The sequence below is a fragment of the Vulpes vulpes genome, chromosome 1 (genome assembly GCF_048418805.1).
Source record: "Vulpes vulpes isolate BD-2025 chromosome 1, VulVul3, whole genome shotgun sequence".
Taxonomy (NCBI): domain Eukaryota; kingdom Metazoa; phylum Chordata; class Mammalia; order Carnivora; family Canidae; genus Vulpes; species Vulpes vulpes.
This window is the reverse complement of record NC_132780.1, coordinates 17,499,509-17,516,479: the sequence shown is the minus strand read 5'-3', so window position 1 is coordinate 17,516,479 and position 16,971 is coordinate 17,499,509. Positions and strand designations below refer to the sequence as shown.

Here is a 16,971-nt window from a genome sequence, read left to right as displayed (position 1 = left end):
GAAAGCAATCAAATAAATATAGTATTGCATGTGTTAATACTTTGATGCTTTGTGATATTTTTCTTTGAAATAATTGAGAGAAGCATGGAAATAAAGTTTGATAGAAATAATTTGGGGAATCAGAATTTTTAGTTTATTAGGGTGACTATTAAATTGGATGCAGTGGGGCACCTGGGTGGCTCAGAAGTTGAGCGTCTGTCTGCCTTTGGCTCGGGTCCTGATCCGAGTCCTGGGATGGAGTCCTGCATCAAGCTCCCCATGAGGAGACTGCTTCTCCCTCTGCCTATGTCTTTGCCTCTCTCATGAATGAATAAATAAAATCTTTAAAAAATTAAATATAAAAAAAATTAAATATAAGGGCCCTAAACATAAGGGGGAGGGCTAAAGAACAAAGAGAGGCTTGTAGAAAAAAAAAAAAAAAAAAAAATATATATATATATATATATGGCAGGAGGCCTTGCTTTAATAGGACTGTAAGACTTAGAAAGCTCCCATTGCTAAAACATAGTGCCAGCAATAGATAAGCAAGAGACCAGTGGTACAGAACGTCGGAAATCAGAGCCATGCAGAGAGCGGACACTTGACTTAGGATAGAGATGGTACAACCAACCAGTGGGGAAAATGATTAAATAATGCAAACTAGGGGGACCGCTTAGCGGTTGAGCGTCTTCCTTCGGCCCAGGGCCTGATCCTGGGGATACCGTAAGAGTCTCCCACGTCGGGCTCCCAGCATGGAGCCTGCTTCTCTCTCTGCCTGTGTCTCTGCCTCTCTGTGTCTCTTATGAATAAATGAACAAAATTTTTAAAAATAATGCAGCAAGGATAATTACTTACACAATATTCACAAAAACAAATGACCGGACGGGCTGTGACTAACGAGGATACACAGGATCCTTCTGTAATGTCCCCCAGTTTATCTTGGGATACGAGATACAAGACTAATTCTTTTGGCGTGGCTCGCGTTTGTCAGCGTCTGGTCCACAGCCGTTTCGATTATGAAGCACACGTCCAGAGAACTCTCCTGATGACGCCTCTGCTCCTTCAAATCCAATTCTAGTCTCCTAACGCTGGTTTTTTCAAATGTGCCACAGGCATCCTCGCCACCCCTAGTTCCCTGCCCCAGGTCCGCCCTTCGCTGTACGGACCCAGACTTTCCCAATATGGCCGCGCCCTCCGAGCGGCTTCCCAAGGGCGACGAGACAGCCGGGCTCAACCATTTCCGCCTCAGGCCTGGTCTGTGATTGGCTTAGCGCTCTGGTCAGGTCAGTAGGCGAGAGCGCTGAAGTCCTACTAAGCATGCACCATAGCACTGACGGTCGCTGCCGAGGTGGAAGAACCGGAGATGAGAAGTCTTGAAGAGAAAGGATGAGCTGGACTTGCACCTTTCAGTTCTGGCCGGCCGACTCCGGTCGCTTAGGGTGGCCACTTCGCTCTCCGTACGGCCCATGATCCAAGATGGCGGCGCACAGTTCACAATGGCGGCTCCCACCGCAACGTTACGAAATCGGTGCGGTGGCGTAGCCCCGCGATAATTCTAACCAGGGTCAGAATGAGGGTTTGTGTGTTGATCACTCACTCCAAAGAACCACTGAACCGGCTACAGGGGTCAGCGAACCAGGTGAACGGAAGCGGAAGTGGCGTACCGAAGCTTGGGTTCCCACGGCGTAAGGTCACAGATTGGCGGTGGAAGTTACGTTAGGTTTGTACAAGCGGCTTTTCGAGTTGCGCAAGTGGAAATCCCGCGACTTGAGGTTCGGTTTGTGCTGGATATTCTTAGGGGATGGGATGATTGTTTCAGGCGGCTTCGGTGTGGTTGGGGGCCTTGGCAGAAGCTTGGGGTGGCATCAGTGTTTAGGACAAGAGACTCTTCCTACTGACAGCGACAGGTGGGCTCCGGGTCGCGCCCCAGGCCGTAGACAGAGGCATTGGGAGAGCCGCTGACCGAGGGGCCAGTCGGGGTCTGGTCGGTGAGGCAAGGATTGGGGGTTAGGCATCTGGGGTTTCTGGGGTTCGGGTTTGGGCATCTGAAGGGTCCGTAATCCCTGTGAAAATAGGTGTCTGGGGGGTTGTGATGGATGCTAGAGCGTAGTGCAAGGGTAGGGAGCAGCCCAGTGTTCGCGGGAGAGGTGCGTGGGGTTGGAACCGGAGGAGCTGCAGGGAGATGTTTGGGTGTGTATATTGGGGTGTCATATTTCCCGGCTTTTTATTTTTTTAAATTTTTATTTATATGATAGTCACACACACACACAGAGAGAGAGAGAGAGAGAGAGAGAGAGAGATAGGCAGAGGGAGAAGCAGGCTCCATGCACCGGAGCCCAACATGGCATTTGATCCCGGGTCTCCAGGATCGCGCCCTGGGCCAAAGGCAGGCGCCAAACCGCTGCGCCACCCAGGGATCCCCTTTCCCGGCTTTTTAAAAAAAGATCTTATTTCTTCACGAGAGAGACCCAGGGGCAGAGAGACATAGAGGGAGAAGCAGGCATCCTGCGGGGAGCCTGATGCGGGACTGGATCCTAGTACTGAAGGATCACGACCTGAGCTAAAGGCAGACGGCCAAAAACTGAGCCATGCAGGTGCCCCTATTTCCCTGCTTTTTGTAAAAGCTGAATTTTAAGCATACAGAAAGTTGAGAGAATAGCAAAATGATCGCCTGTATACCTGCCATCAATACATCCATGAATTGTTAAAATCGTACCATAAATACTTAGAATGTCTGTGTGCGTGTTAGCCAGTGTTCACACGTTTGCACACGCATGAAATCATATTAGTTCTAGCTTTTTCAGTTAGTAATAATCGTGCTTTGGATAAAGCCCATTTACTATGACACTGTTACTGCACAAAGCTAGTCCTAGCTTTTTATGTCTGTTGTGCTACATATGTGTGACTTGGTGTAAAGTACTAACTTCTGTAATTCTCAGTTTTCCCAATTAGTTTGGTATCTACCTCACTCCTCAGGGCCCTACCTTCAGGACCTCATCTAAACCCAGTTACCTCCCAAAGGCCTTTATACACAATACACATAGGTTTGCAAAAAATTTTTTTCAGTAGATTCCACACCCAAGGCGGGGCATGAACTCATGACTCTGAGATCAAGGTCACATCCTCTACCAACTGAACCAGCCTGGCACCCCTAAACACTAGAGTTGGAATGTCCCCTAAAGGACATTATATATATATATATATAATATATGACTTATATATATATATGACTTATTTATTTATTTATTTATTTATGGACATAAATATTATATCCATAATAGGTAGGTACTTGGCAGAAGGTAGCTATTATTATTTGAATGTATACTTTCTTAATGGGAGAAACAATTGTTAACTTTATATATATAAACATATACATACATATATACATTATTTATATGTATTTACGTTTGATATTAAATGGAATTTTCAGTTTTTTCATCACTATCATTATATACTTATCAATAAAAGCAGATAAAAGTCACTTTAAGTTCTGTAATGTTTTGAAATGTATTTTTAAACTGAATTATATTTTATGGATATTTTTCCTTTTTTAATGGATAAAAGTTGGCCAGATTAAATGCATATTTTAAAGGTTTTGGTTTAGTTTCACCAAACGCCCCAATAATGTTCCATTATCTAATGTTTCTGTGCACAGTGTGCCAGGTTTTTCTACATCTTTAGCAACAATGAGTATATCATCCTTTTATTTTCTCATATGATACCCTGATTTAGAAAAAGTGATTAGCCTCAGCTTTTCTTTATAGTTTTGTTTACTAAAGGTCATATTTGTTTGAAAATGGAAAAGGCTCCATCCTTGTTCTGTCTTCCTAGTCCCTCCGTGTAACCCTTCCAAACTTTACAACTACTGTTCACAAATTAGTAATGTATTATTCCCTTGACTGGTATAATTTTATCACATGTATATGGATATACTCTTATCATAATGAGTACACTCTTTAGTTTTTCCAGTTTGTAAGTTTATAATAAGGATATTATAATATGGTCTTCTGAGGCTTGCTCTTCATTCAGTACAAGTCTGTGATTCATCCATCTTGCATGTAGGTTTGGTTCATTAATATGAATTTCATTACATAAATGTAACATAGTTCATGCATCCATTATCATACTGTTGCACACTTGTTTCTGCATTTGAGCTGTTACAAGTAGTGAAGTTCTGTAAAGTCTTATACGTCTTCTAGTCATTGTGACATTTTATCTAGTCTAGGGTATATACCTCGAAGTATAATTTTTGACATAAAGTAGATTTTTTTTAAATTTTTTTTTAATTTTATTTATTTATGATAGTCACAGAGAGAGAGAGAGAGAGAGAGAGGCAGAGACACAGGCAGAGGGAGAAGCAGGCTCCATGCACCAGGAGCCCGATGTGGGATTCGATCCCGGCTCTCCAGGACCGCGCCCTGGGCCAAAGGCAGGCGCCAAACCGCTGCGCCACCCAGGGATCCCGACATAAAGTAGATTTTTATCTAGAAGGAAAAACCAAATTGCTTTTGTACCACCTTACTCTGTCATCAACAATCTATAAAACTGCCTGTTGATTCATAAGCTTTCCAACACTAGTATTTTCAGTCTTGCTGTTTGACCATCTTTTGGGTTTAAACGTCATCTCATTGTGGTCTCCATATGCACTGTTCTCATTACTAACATGGTTGATCACATTTTTATATATTCATTGGCCATTTTTTAATTTACTTTAATTTTTAAATTGCAGTATAGTGGATACACAATGTTACATTGGTTTCAAGTGTACAACATAGTGATTCACCATCTTTATATATTACAGAGGCCAATTTTAAAACTGAGAAGTTTGTCTTTACTCATTTTAGAGAATAGTCACATACTTGGAATGCTAGTTATTTTGTAATAAATAATTTGGCCTTTAAATTGCCTCTAAATTGTTGGAATGTCTTGAGTAACAGGACTGTCTTTGTGGTGGGTCTTGTAGCTAGTTATCCCAGTTAGGTGACTCAGGGTGAGGCTATTTATGCCAGAAAAACCAACCATATGATTAAAAGTTTGGGCTTTGAGCCTGGTGATAACCAGCTCAAAACTCTGAGATGGTAAAGGTGCTGGAGGTTGAGTCACATGGCCAGGGATATTAGATCAGTCATGCTTACTTAATGAAATTCTAATAAAAACTATAGACATTGAAGCTCAGGTGAGCTTCTGTGGTTGGCAGTATCTTACATATTGTCACTCGTAGATATGCTGGATGAGTAATGTGTCCTGACTCCAAAGGGATAAGACAGTGGAAGCTTCTGGTTTGGGAGGCTCCCAAATCTTGTGTACCCTATTGTCTCTCTCCATTTGATGGGTTATGATTTGTATCCTTCTGCTATAATAATATTTTTTAAATTACTTATTTTTTTAAAGAATTTATTTGAGGGCAGCCCCGGTGGCACAGCGGTTTAGCGCCGCCTGCAGCCCAGGGCGTGATCCTGGAGACCCTGGATCGAGTCCCATGTCAGGCTCCCTGCATGGAGCCTGCTTCTCCCTCTGCCTGTGTCTCTGCCTCTCTCTGTGTGTCTCTATGAATAAATAAATAAAATCTTTAAAAAAATGTATTTGAGAGAGAGATTATGCATGTGTGAGAGTGCATGAGTCGGGGTAGAGGCAGAGGGAGAGAGAGAGAAGTAGACTCCCTGCTGATCACTGAGCCCAACTTGGGATTTGATTTCATGACCCAGAGATCATGACCTGAGCCAAGTCAGGAGTCGGATGTTTAACCCACTGAGCCACACAGGCACCCTTCCTTTTACTATAATAAAACTTTTATCTTGCAGTTTCCCTGCAGGTACCTTGTAAATACTTTTTCTTCCCCTTTTAAATTTCACTGTTTTTTTTTTTTAATTTTTATTCATGATAGACATAGAGAAAGAGAGAGGCAGAGACACAGGCAGATGGAGAACCAGGCTCCATGCAGGCAGCCTGATGTGGGACTTGATCCTGGGTCTCCAGGATCACGCCCTGGGCTGAAGGCGGCCCTAAACCGCAGAGCCACCCGGGCTGCCCAAATTTCACTGTTTGAATATGAAATTGCAGTTAATGTTTATATTGCCATTAAAACAGTTGCATAATGACAGTTTTTTTTTTTTTTCCAATCTTCCTTTAATTTATTTTTCCCATTTTATTTCTCAGGTTTTGATCTGTGGTATATTTTTTACTAAATGTTCAGGTAACTACACTTGATCTTAGCCAAAAGGCCGAGAAGCGATTACTAAATGTTCAGAAAGAGGTTATCCTTGTCCCTAACTTTAAAGAAATGCTGTGGGGCAGCCTGGGTGGCTCGGCGGTTTAGCGCGGACTTCAGCCCAGGGCCTGATCCTGGAGACCCGGGATCGAGTCCCACATCAGGCTTCCTGCATGGGGCCTGCTTCTCCCTCTGCCTGTGTCTCTGCCTCTCTCTCTTCTGTCTCTCATGAATAAATAAGTAAAAAATCTTTTAAAAATAAAAATAAAGAAATGCTGTGGATTACTTTGTAGATACTCTTCCTTGCCTATTTCTAGTTTATTTTTTAAATTTTAAAAAAGATTTTATTTACTTATTTGTGAAAGAGATAGCGAGCGAGAGAGCACAAGCAGGGGAAGGGGCAGAGGGAGGTGGAAAAGCAGACTCTTCACTGAGCAGGGAATGTGAAGCAGGGCTCGATCCCCAGAACCCTGAGATCATCACCTGAGCTGAAGTCAGATGCTTAACTGGCTGAGCCACCCAGGGTCCCTATCTCTAGTTTAGTAATTTTTAAAAAAATTGTCTGTGGAGAGACACCTGGGTGTGTCAGTCATTTGAGCAACAGATCTTGATTTCAGTTCAGGTCATGATCTCGGTCCTAGGATTGAGCCCCATATTGAGGTGTGCTTTCAGTAGGAAGCCTATTCAGGATTCTCTCCCCCCCCCCCCCAGAATAAATAAATCTTTAAATTGTCAGTGGCTGTTTTTTTCTTACATGTCTTTTCTTCATCTGTTCAGATCATTGAATGGCTCTTATTAGCTTTGCATTCCTAGAATAAAATTCTTCCTATATTTGGTTTTCTTTTTATTATTTTTTTAAAGATTTTATTTATTTATTCATGAGAGACACGGAGAGAAGACAGAGTCATAGGCAGAGGGAGAAGCAGGCTCCTCGCAGGGAGCCCAATGTCAGACTCAATCCCAGAGTCCTGGGATCACGCCCTGAGCCGAAGGCAGATGCTCAACCAGTGAGCCACCCAGGCGTCCTTCTTTTTTTTTTTTTTTTTTTTTTAAGATTTATTTGAGAGAGAGAGCAGAGCAAGTGAGAGAACACAAGTGAGGAAGAGAGGGAGAAACATGCTCCCAACTGATCAGGGAGCCTAATGAGGGGCTCAATCCCAGGACCCTGGAATCATGATCTGAGCCAAAGGCAGATCCTTAACTGACTAGGTCATCTAGGTGCCCCTATTATATGTATTCTAACACCTCATACAAACTGAGTTACACAGTAAGTAGTTGTGTTAACAGGAGTCCCATTCCCTGGCTTCTGTTCTTGAGCTCTGCCAAGAAAGAATTCAGAGCCAAAGTCTTAAGCAAGCAAAAGTACATTCTTGAGATGGGACAGCTGACAGGCCCAGAGGTGGCAGCTGCACTCCAGGTCAGGATTGTTTTTTCTTTTGGTGTTTGGATAGGTTATAGGTCATAGCTGGGGCAGTTTCTGACTAAGGTTGCAGCCAGTCATGTAAGGGATTCTGCCTACCAGAGGAATTTTTTATCTTAAATGGTGTTTGTCGAAACTGTTTAGGCAGCCATTCTCTGGGGAGGGGACTAAAACCCCAATTTAAATGTATTATAATAAAGCTTGAGGTTACAGTAGGGCAGTGGTTATAGGGAAGAACACAAGCATATCCCCTGGGGTCTTTCCCAGGTGTTTGGAACTTGGCCTCTGCCCTTTTATAGTTGGAAATCACTTGTTGACTGCTCATATCTAGCTAACTGCCTACTCTGTCAGTTGCTGGTGTTTGGCTTCTTTCGCTTAGAAAAATACTTTTCAGATTCATCTATTTTGCTTAGAAAAATACTTTGCAGATTCATCTATGATTTTCCATTTATCATTAGTTTATTCCTGTCTACTGCTGAGCAGTAATGTACAGATATGCTGTATGTAATATGTTCATTTCCCAGTTGATGGATATTTTGTATTTGGGGGATCAGTTTTGGATATTCTGAATAAAGTTGCAGTGTATATTCATGTACAAGTCAAAGTGGCTGTACCATGTTGTATTTTTACCAGCAGGAGAGTTCTTTTTCTTCATATCCTAGTCAGTATTTAGTATTTTCAGTCTTTTAAATTATAGCCATTCTGAGGTGCCTGGCTGGCTCAGTTGGTGGAGCATGCGATTCTTGATCTCAGGGTTGTGCGTTCGAGCCCCAAGTTGGGCCTACAGCCAATCAAGCAGTCAATAAATGTAAATATAAATAAATCCAAACCATTCTAACAGGTATGTAGCAATATTTTATTTTGGTTTTAATTTGTTTTTGTTGTGTAACCTAAAGCAGCTATTCGTGAGTTCATTAGCCATCTCTACTTTTGGGGGTAAGTGTCTTAAGTCTTTTGTTCCTTTTTTACTAGATTGTCTCTTTTGTGAAGTTGGAAAAGTTCTTTGTATTTTTTAGGTAGAAGTCTTTTAGTCAAATATGCATTTTGTTAATATTTTACTTTAGCCTCTGGCTTGATCCTTCATCTTATAAGTGTCTTTTGAGCATCAAAAACTTTTAGTACTGAGGAGGTCTAATTTATCACTTCTTTTATTGTGCATTTTGTGCCCTGTTCAAGAAATCTTTGCCGAATCCAAGGTCACTTGAAGTTTTTCTGTGCTTTCTTCTAGAAATTTCACTGTTTCCTCTTTTAAAAAAAAAAAATTATTTATTCATTCATCAGAGAGATTGAGAGAGAGAGAGAGAGAGAGAGAGAGAGAGAGGCAGAGACACAGGCAGAGAGAGAAGCAGGCTCCATGCAGGGAGCCTGACGTGGGACTCGATCCCATGACTCCAGGATCACGCCCTGGGCTGAAGGCAGCGCTAAACCACTGAGCCACCCGGGCTGCCCTGTTTCCTCTTTTTTAAAGTAATCTCTACACCCAACGTGGGGTTTGAACTCACAACTCTGAGATCAACAGTCATGTGCTCTATAGGCTGAGTGAGCCAGGCACCCTGACAGTTTCAATTCTTACATTTATAATCTATTTATGTTAGTTTTGGTATGAGATAAACACAAATGCCCTATTGTCTCAATAGCATTTGTTAAACATTTTATTATTTTTTCATCACACTTATGCTTATCTCTAACTTGTTGAATATATGGAGCATATATAAAGCATTTTTGGTGTGCTGACCCACTGGGTCTCTCCCTTTGGCCATTTCTGTCTGTTTCTCTTGCTTGATTCCCCCCCTAGTTATGGGTCATATTTCCTTGCTTCTCTGCATGTCTGCTCTTATTGGATGTCATATATTGTCAGTTTTACATTGTAGTTTGTAGGATTTTCTTTGATTCCTTTAACTTCCTTTGAGGTTAGTTCTGGGATGTAATCAAGTTCCTCTGAAACAATTTCTTTGAAGGCTTTCTTTTAAGCTTTATTTAGTGGGGTCAAAAGAATCTTTTGTCTGGGATTATTTTGTCCCCATTCCTGAGGTAATATTCTCCTGAGACCTCTGCATATCATGAGACCAGGCATATTAGAAGGTCTTTCCACACAGGCTAGTGGGAACACTATTCCTGATCTTGTGTGATCGCCAGGTATTGGTCCACCTGTTCCCTTCCAGTGGCCTGAGTGGTTTCCTCACAGGTCAGTGGTCTTTAGCCAGAGACTCAAAGGAACCCTCCGTGCATCTGTAGAGTGAGTTTTCCCTCACTTCTATAGTATACTGCCTGGCAAGTGTTAGCCATCTTTGCTTTCTCTGACTCTGAATTCTGTATTGTTAACTCAGCGATACTGTTAGACTCTTTTTGGGCTCCTCCTCCCTGTGCTGTGGTCTAGAAAGTCTCCAGGCAGTGAACTGTGGTACACAAGGGTCTTCTCCTATTTCCCTTCTCTGATGTCTCTGTGTGAAAACAATTGTTTTAGACATGTCCCCCCCACCCTTTTTTTTAGTTGATTAAGATAAAAGGATAATTCATAATTTGGTGATTTTCCCTGGAATCAGAGGTTCTATCAGTTGAGGGTTTGTGTTTTAATCCTTGGTCCATCAGATAGTGTGTGGCTGTTAGCTAGGTGCTGACCTTTCCTTTCTTGGTTTTCTCTAAAATGGAATAATCAGAGTCAATCCTCTAGGACTGTGAGGGTTGAGTGAAAAAAAGAAGATGCTTAAAACAGTTCCTTGCATGTATAAGAACCTGCTTTTATTATTATTTCCACTTCAAACAAATCTTTCTTTGAATCCATAGATTCTGGCTTACTAGAATGAGGCACTTTCTATAAAGGAAAAAAAGTAGATCTCAAGTCTAGAAACTCATCCTTGCTGAGGATACTCTTGATGAGACACCTGAATTCTGAAAATGACCAAGTCCCAGGTGAGTGGTTTATTTCCCAGATTTCTAGAAGTTTCTAGAAGTATATACAGTCTGATGGTTGTCAGAGTTGGTAAGGGGGTTCCCGGGATGGGCAGAATGAGTGAAGGGGAGTAGAAGATACAGGCTTCCAAATATAGAATGAATAAATCATGGGAATCAAAGGTACAGGATAGGAAATATAATCAGTGATATTGTAATAGTGTTGTATTGTGACAGTAGCTACAGTTATGGTGAGCAGAGCTTAACTACAGACTTGTTGAATCACTATATTGTTCATGTGAAACCAGTGTAACATTGTGTGACAACTATGGTTAACAATTTAGAAAATGTATATAATCAAAGTGAATGATGTATATAGATATATTGCAGCTGGGAGAGATGTGTTTAGATTGGGAGACAATAATGATCTGGAGGTAGCCAATCAGGAAGGGAGTTTTATCTGTATGTCACATGTTGCAAGGTGCTAACAATTGGGACATTGCCACATAAGTGGCAGGATCCAGGAGCTGAGTTGCAGACATTTCTGTGGTAATACTGGAAACCATCACAAAAGAATAGAAACATGTTATAAGATTTACTTTGTACATAAAGAGGAAGCACATGAACTTTTTGAGTAAATATTTCCCAGACATTAAGTGTGAAGACATATCTGTGATGGGTTTTCCTCCAGAGTATGGACCTAGTGAATGGTGATCTTTCTAAGGAAATGTGGGAGATATAGAAGGCATAGCTAGAAAACTTTAAAAATCTCTCTTATCTACAAAGAGAAGAATAGTTTTTACCTAAGGGTCATTGTGTAGATCATTGCATCAACATATGTGAAGTGTTTAGAACAATATATAGCACATAGTAAGAGCTCTGTGTTTGCTTTTTTTGAGTATCATGATTCAATACATAGCATAGTCAATTTCTAAGAGGCAGTTCTGAGCATAACATACTATTGTATATGAAAAACACTGCAGTGTCTACCAAGTGTGAAGGAAATGTGTACACTTGCTTCAAGGTCTGTTGCTGCCTGTACCCAGGGCATCTGTTATCTTTGTTCTCCTTTGTCTCACTGAACTTCTTGCAGTTCCTTGAACTCAGCATGGTATTTAACACTTTTAACACCTGCTCCCTCTGTAAGACCCACAGCTCCAGTGTCTTCTAGCTCTTGCTGTGGAACACACCACTAAACATGCTGCACCTCTGCCAGCTTGACCTTTTCTTCAGAACTATTAGGTCCTTACCCACTTGTGCCCATATTTGAACTTGAGTATACTCCTTTGTAACCCTTGTTAAACCATAATGTCTTGCTGTGTATAAAATCTGTAAAAGAGTATACTTGCCGCTCTGTAAGAGCAGAAGCTACTTGAAGTCAGAACTATGGTTTACTTTCTTTTTTGTTGCAGTGAATAGTAGGTAACATTAAATGCTCCTAATGTGGGTTGCAGATGCTTTTTAGGTAGTCTTAACAACATTTTACATTGGGTGAGTGAATGAGTGAAGAAGTGACTGAAGAATGCAAAAAGGGGCTCCTGGGTGGCTCAGTCAGTTAGGCATCCAACTCTTGATTTCAGCTTAGGTCATGATCTCAGGGTCTTGAGATCAAGCCCCGCATCAGGCTCTGTGCTCAGCAGGGAGACTGCTTGAGATATTCTCTCTCTCTCACTCTCTCTCTCCCCCTCTCCCTCCCCCCGCTCCTGCCCCTCCCCCTGCATTCGCATGTGTGTGCTCTCTCTCAAATAAATAAATAAATAAATAAATAAATAAATAAATAAATCTTTTAAAAAAATAAATAAATCTTAAAAAAAAGAATGCAGAAAAGATAGTTTATGGATTAATTAGCTCACAAAGTATAAATCAAAACTAGATATAGAGAAATACTTGTTTATAAATTTCTATAGTAAAACTAATCAGAATAACATCCTATATATTTTCTATATTTTATTCCATTATGTAACTCCAGATTAAAAAGGATTATGTTATTACAGGGCTTGTTGTCATTCAGTGATGTGTCTGTGGATTTCACCTGGGAAGAATGGCAGCTACTAGATACTGTTCAGAGGAACCTCTACCGGGATGTGATGTTGGAAAATTATAGCAACCTAATATCATTGGGTAAAGATGATTTTCCTAAATATCTCAGCATGAGCCCATTAATTGCCTGTTTTTTCCCCCATTGGTACAATTTATGGGTACTCTGGTATTCTTACTGATTTTGGAGTTGTATAGGTTATAAAACTTATTTTCTTTATAACTAAACAATGATGGTATTTACTTTCATTTTCTGAATGAAAAGTTTCTGTTTTGCTGAGATTTACTATCTATTCCCTGAAACAGAATTCTTCATCATAGGCCCTAATATTGCTCAGTTCTGTGTGATTATCTCTTGACAGGTTATCAAGCTACTAGGCCAGAAGCAATGGTCTACTTGGAGGAAGGAGAACAAGGAGTGGTAGAGAGAGAATTCCTAAGCCAGTGTAGTCCAGGTGAGTACACCTGTGCAGTGGGAGTTAGTGGAAGCCAAGTGACAGTTGATCATTGGTGCATTGGGACCCTCGTTATTTTAATATTTTGTATCATCATCTCTGAACCTTAAGAGGTGACTTAGAGCAGGTGAAAAGAGGTCATCAGAGTGAATGGTGCTTCCTTCTTTTACCATATATGACTCATTTGGTAGCCACCAAGTAGAAAATGGACCTCCTTTTATCTACTCTGGGTCAGATCTTGGCCTCTTTCATTTGGTCTTTCTTTTTTGGCTTAGTTGTTCTTTTTCAGCTTGTTAGACACAACCCACCTTCCCCATATCTTATCCATATTCACATAGCTCTTCCGTTATGCTTTCAGATATTCATAGATTCCCTCAAAAGTTTGAGGACACCCATGTCCTTCAGTTCATTGCTTAATATTTATTTCTTTTATTGGATGCCTCTGACTTATCTTCTGCACTTGCTGTATCACTCTCTCCATTCTCCTTGGATAGTGACTTGAGATTCCATCCCCCTCTGTTTCATAATGGTAGGATTCACTAATTTTTTTCCCCTAGAAGTAATGTGGTAAGTTTAGGGTTGGTATCAGGAAAATATTGAGAAGGATGAATGTGTGGAGAGAAGTAATGAAAATAATGCATTGAGAAAACTATTTTCTCTGAGCAAAAACTTTGTTCCATTTGTAGAAAGACCTCTTCAGTGTTTCTCAAGAGGAGAATGTTTGAAACAAAAGTCGGATTCAAAATTTCAGAGTAAAAACTATGCAGAAATGAATTCTGATCAATCAAACGGCCACGGGAAGTCATTTTTCCATACTCTACATGAAACCTGCCATACTCAAGCCCAGTACAGTGAACATAATTTCTGTGTGAAGACTTTCAGCATGGTGAAAAATCTTAAAAGACATCACAGAATCCACACAGAAGGGAAACCTTATGAATGTAGTGAGTGCCCAAAATCCTTCAGGTATAAGTCGAAGCTCATAATACACCAGAGAACTCATACAGGAGAGAAGCCGTACAGATGCCCTGAATGTCAGAAAGCTTTCAGTACAAAATGTCATCTCACTCTACACCAGAGAACTCATACAGGAGAGAAACCGTATGGATGTATTGAGTGTCCAAAATCTTTCAGAACAAAGTATCACCTCATTCTCCACCACAGGACTCACACAGGTGAGAAACCCTTTGAATGCAAAGAGTGTGGAAAAGCTTACAGGGAGAAGACAAAACTCAGATTGCACTACAGAACACATACAGGAGAGAAACCTTTTGAGTGTACTGATTGTGGGAAAAGTTTTATGCAGAAGTCAAACCTGATAATCCATCAAAGAACTCATACAGGAGATAGACCCTATGGATGTAGAGAATGTGAGAAGACCTTCTGTAGTAAGTCTCAGCTTGTTGTTCACCAGCGAACTCATACAGGAGAAAGGTTGTATGAATGCAAGGAATGTGGGAAAGCCTTCAATAAAAACTCACATCTCCTGACACATCAAAGAATTCATAGAGGAGAGAAACCTTATGAATGCAGTGAGTGTGGAAAAGCTTTTGTACACACATCACAACTTATTGTACATCAGAAAAATCATACAGGAAGAAAATCTTATGAATGCAAGGAATGTGGGAAAGCCTTCAATAAAAAGTCACATTTCATAACACATCAGCGAATCCATACGGGAGAAAAGCCTTATGAATGCAGCGAATGTGGGAAAGCTTTCATAGACAATTCACAGCTTATTGTGCATCGAAGAACTCACACAGGAGAGAAACCTTATGAATGCAAGGAATGTGGGAAAGCCTTTAATAAAAAGTCATCTCTCATAACACATCAGAGAATCCATACAGGAGAAAAACCTTATAAATGTAGTGAATGTGGAAAAGCTTTTATTGACAAGTCACATCTCATTGTCCATCAGCGAACTCACACAGGAGAGAAACCCTATGAATGCAGTGAATGTGGAAAAGCTTTCATACGAAAGGCAATGCTCATTGTCCATCAGAGAACACATACAGGAGAGAAACCCTTTGTATGTCTTGAATGCCAAAAAGCCTTTAGCAGTATGGCAATGCTCAGTAGACATCAGTTGATTCACACAGGAGAGAAGCCCCATGGATGTAATGAATGTGGAAAAGCTTTCCGCCAAAAAAGCCATCTTATTATCCACCAACGGTGCCATACAGGAGAGAAACCCTACGGATGTGTTCCATGTGGTCAAATCTTCAACCAGAAGTCACAGCTCATTAGACATCAGAGACGCCACACAGGAGAGAAACCGTATCAGTGCACTCAATGTGGAAAAGCCTTTTTTGAGAAATCATACCTCAGTGTCCATCAGAGAAGTCACTCGGGACAGAAACCTTATCAGTGTAATGAGTGTGGGAAAACATTCTCTGTCAAATTTTTTCTTACTTCACATGAGGAAATTCATACCGGAAAGAAATCTCAGGAACACAGTGAGCACTGGAAAGACTTCAGTGAGATGTCAGATGAATACAAGAGAATTCATACAAGAGACATCCTATGAATTCAGTAAAATTAGAATACTTCTGGTCAAAAAAAAAAAAAAGAAGAATACTTCTGGTCGGTGTCAGTTTCAGAGAACTTATCCAGGAGAGAGATCTTTTAAATGCAGTGAATATAGGGAAATTATCTATCGCTGGTGTAGCATCATTTCATTAGGGAAAGGCATATGAATAAGGTGAAAAGTCAAAATCTTTTCTTGAGAGGTGAAATCCATTATATATTGCATAGAAATAAAACCTGAGTGCAATTTTTGATGGGTTATCCTGTAAGTTTTCACTGAGAAAAAAAAAAAAAAAAAGCCTCACAAATGGTGTGAATCCTGGAATACCTTCCAAACACATGAGTTTTCATACCAAAGAAAATAGATGATGGAAGACTTGTGATAAGGGATGCCTCTGGCATGAAGTCCAAACTTGGTGTGCATCAAAAAACACTTATTTTTTTTTTAATTTTTATTTATGATAGAGAGAGAGAGGCAGAGACACAGGCAGAGGGAGAAGCAGGCTCCATGCACCGGGAGCCCGACGTGGGATTCGATCCCGGGTCTCCAGGATCGCGCCCTGGGCCAAAGGCAGGCGCCAAACCGCTGCGCCACCCAGGGATCCCTAAAAAACACTTATTAAGGAGAATTAGTGTGGTGTAATGATGCTGGGAAAGGTGGCTTACATATAAACATTATAAGAAAAATTTCATTCCTGTCACATTACTATTTATTTACAGAAAATAACATGAAGTAGTCAGTTAGGAAGAACAAATAACTTTGGTATGCCAAAAGACACTTTGTTTCATGTTGGAACATATTGGATAGTCAAAGCAGTAAATTAAGAATGGTCCAAGATGAATATATTTGCTTTGAGTATTTTTGTAGTACATGTATATAATAGTTTTCAGGTTTTGTAAGATCATGAAAGACAGTTGTGTACCACAAAATCTTTGTTCATTTGTATGTGTAGTATCTGTCAAGAAATGCCAACATTGTAAATTTGTTTATATCATATAAACTGCAAGGGAAGTAATTAGACTTAAGATCAAGAATGTTAAAAAAAAAAAAAACCCTCTTTACTGGTATAAATAAATGCATCTGGTAATAGTTTTAGCCCTTTGGAATAATAAAATTTTTTAAAATGTCGCCTGGTTGTCACTCAAGAAAAATAAATCCATTAAAAATTATTGAGAATTGGGGCAACTGGCTGGCTCAATTAGTGGAGCATGCAACTTTTTTTTTAAAGGTTTTATTTATGTATTTGAGAGACAGCATGAGCAGGCAGGAGCAGCAGAGGGAGAGAGAGAAGCAGGCTCCCCACGGAGGAGGGAGCCCAATATGGGGCTTGATCCCAGGGTGCTGGGATCATGACCTAGGCTGAAGCCAGACGCTTAACCAGTTGAGCCACCCAGGTCCCCTGAGCATGCAACTCTTGATCTTGGAGTTTTAAGTTAGAGCCTCACATTGGGTGTAG

The 16,971-nt window shown here is 40.6% G+C and overlaps 1 protein-coding gene across 3 annotated transcripts; it reads left to right on the top strand.

The window, feature by feature from the left end:
- Window positions 1-1,452: 1,452 nt before the first annotated feature.
- Window positions 1,453-16,643, top strand: LOC112931414 (uncharacterized). Of its 3 annotated transcripts, none has more exons than XM_026014104.2 (5): window positions 1,541-1,699; window positions 10,392-10,517; window positions 12,491-12,617; window positions 12,896-12,988; window positions 13,675-16,643. In XM_026014104.2, exons 2-5 carry the CDS (start codon window positions 10,503-10,505, stop codon window positions 15,513-15,515), a joined length of 2,076 nt encoding a protein of 691 aa, XP_025869889.1. In that variant the 5' UTR covers window positions 1,541-1,699; window positions 10,392-10,502; the 3' UTR covers window positions 15,516-16,643. The 3 variants fall into 3 exon arrangements, with proteins under 3 accessions (XP_025869890.1, XP_025869889.1, XP_025869888.1); XM_026014103.2 differs by having other exon boundaries at window positions 1,609-1,751; XM_026014105.2 differs by lacking the exon at window positions 10,392-10,517 and having other exon boundaries at window positions 1,453-1,751.
- The last annotated feature ends 328 nt before the right edge of the window (window positions 16,644-16,971 follow it).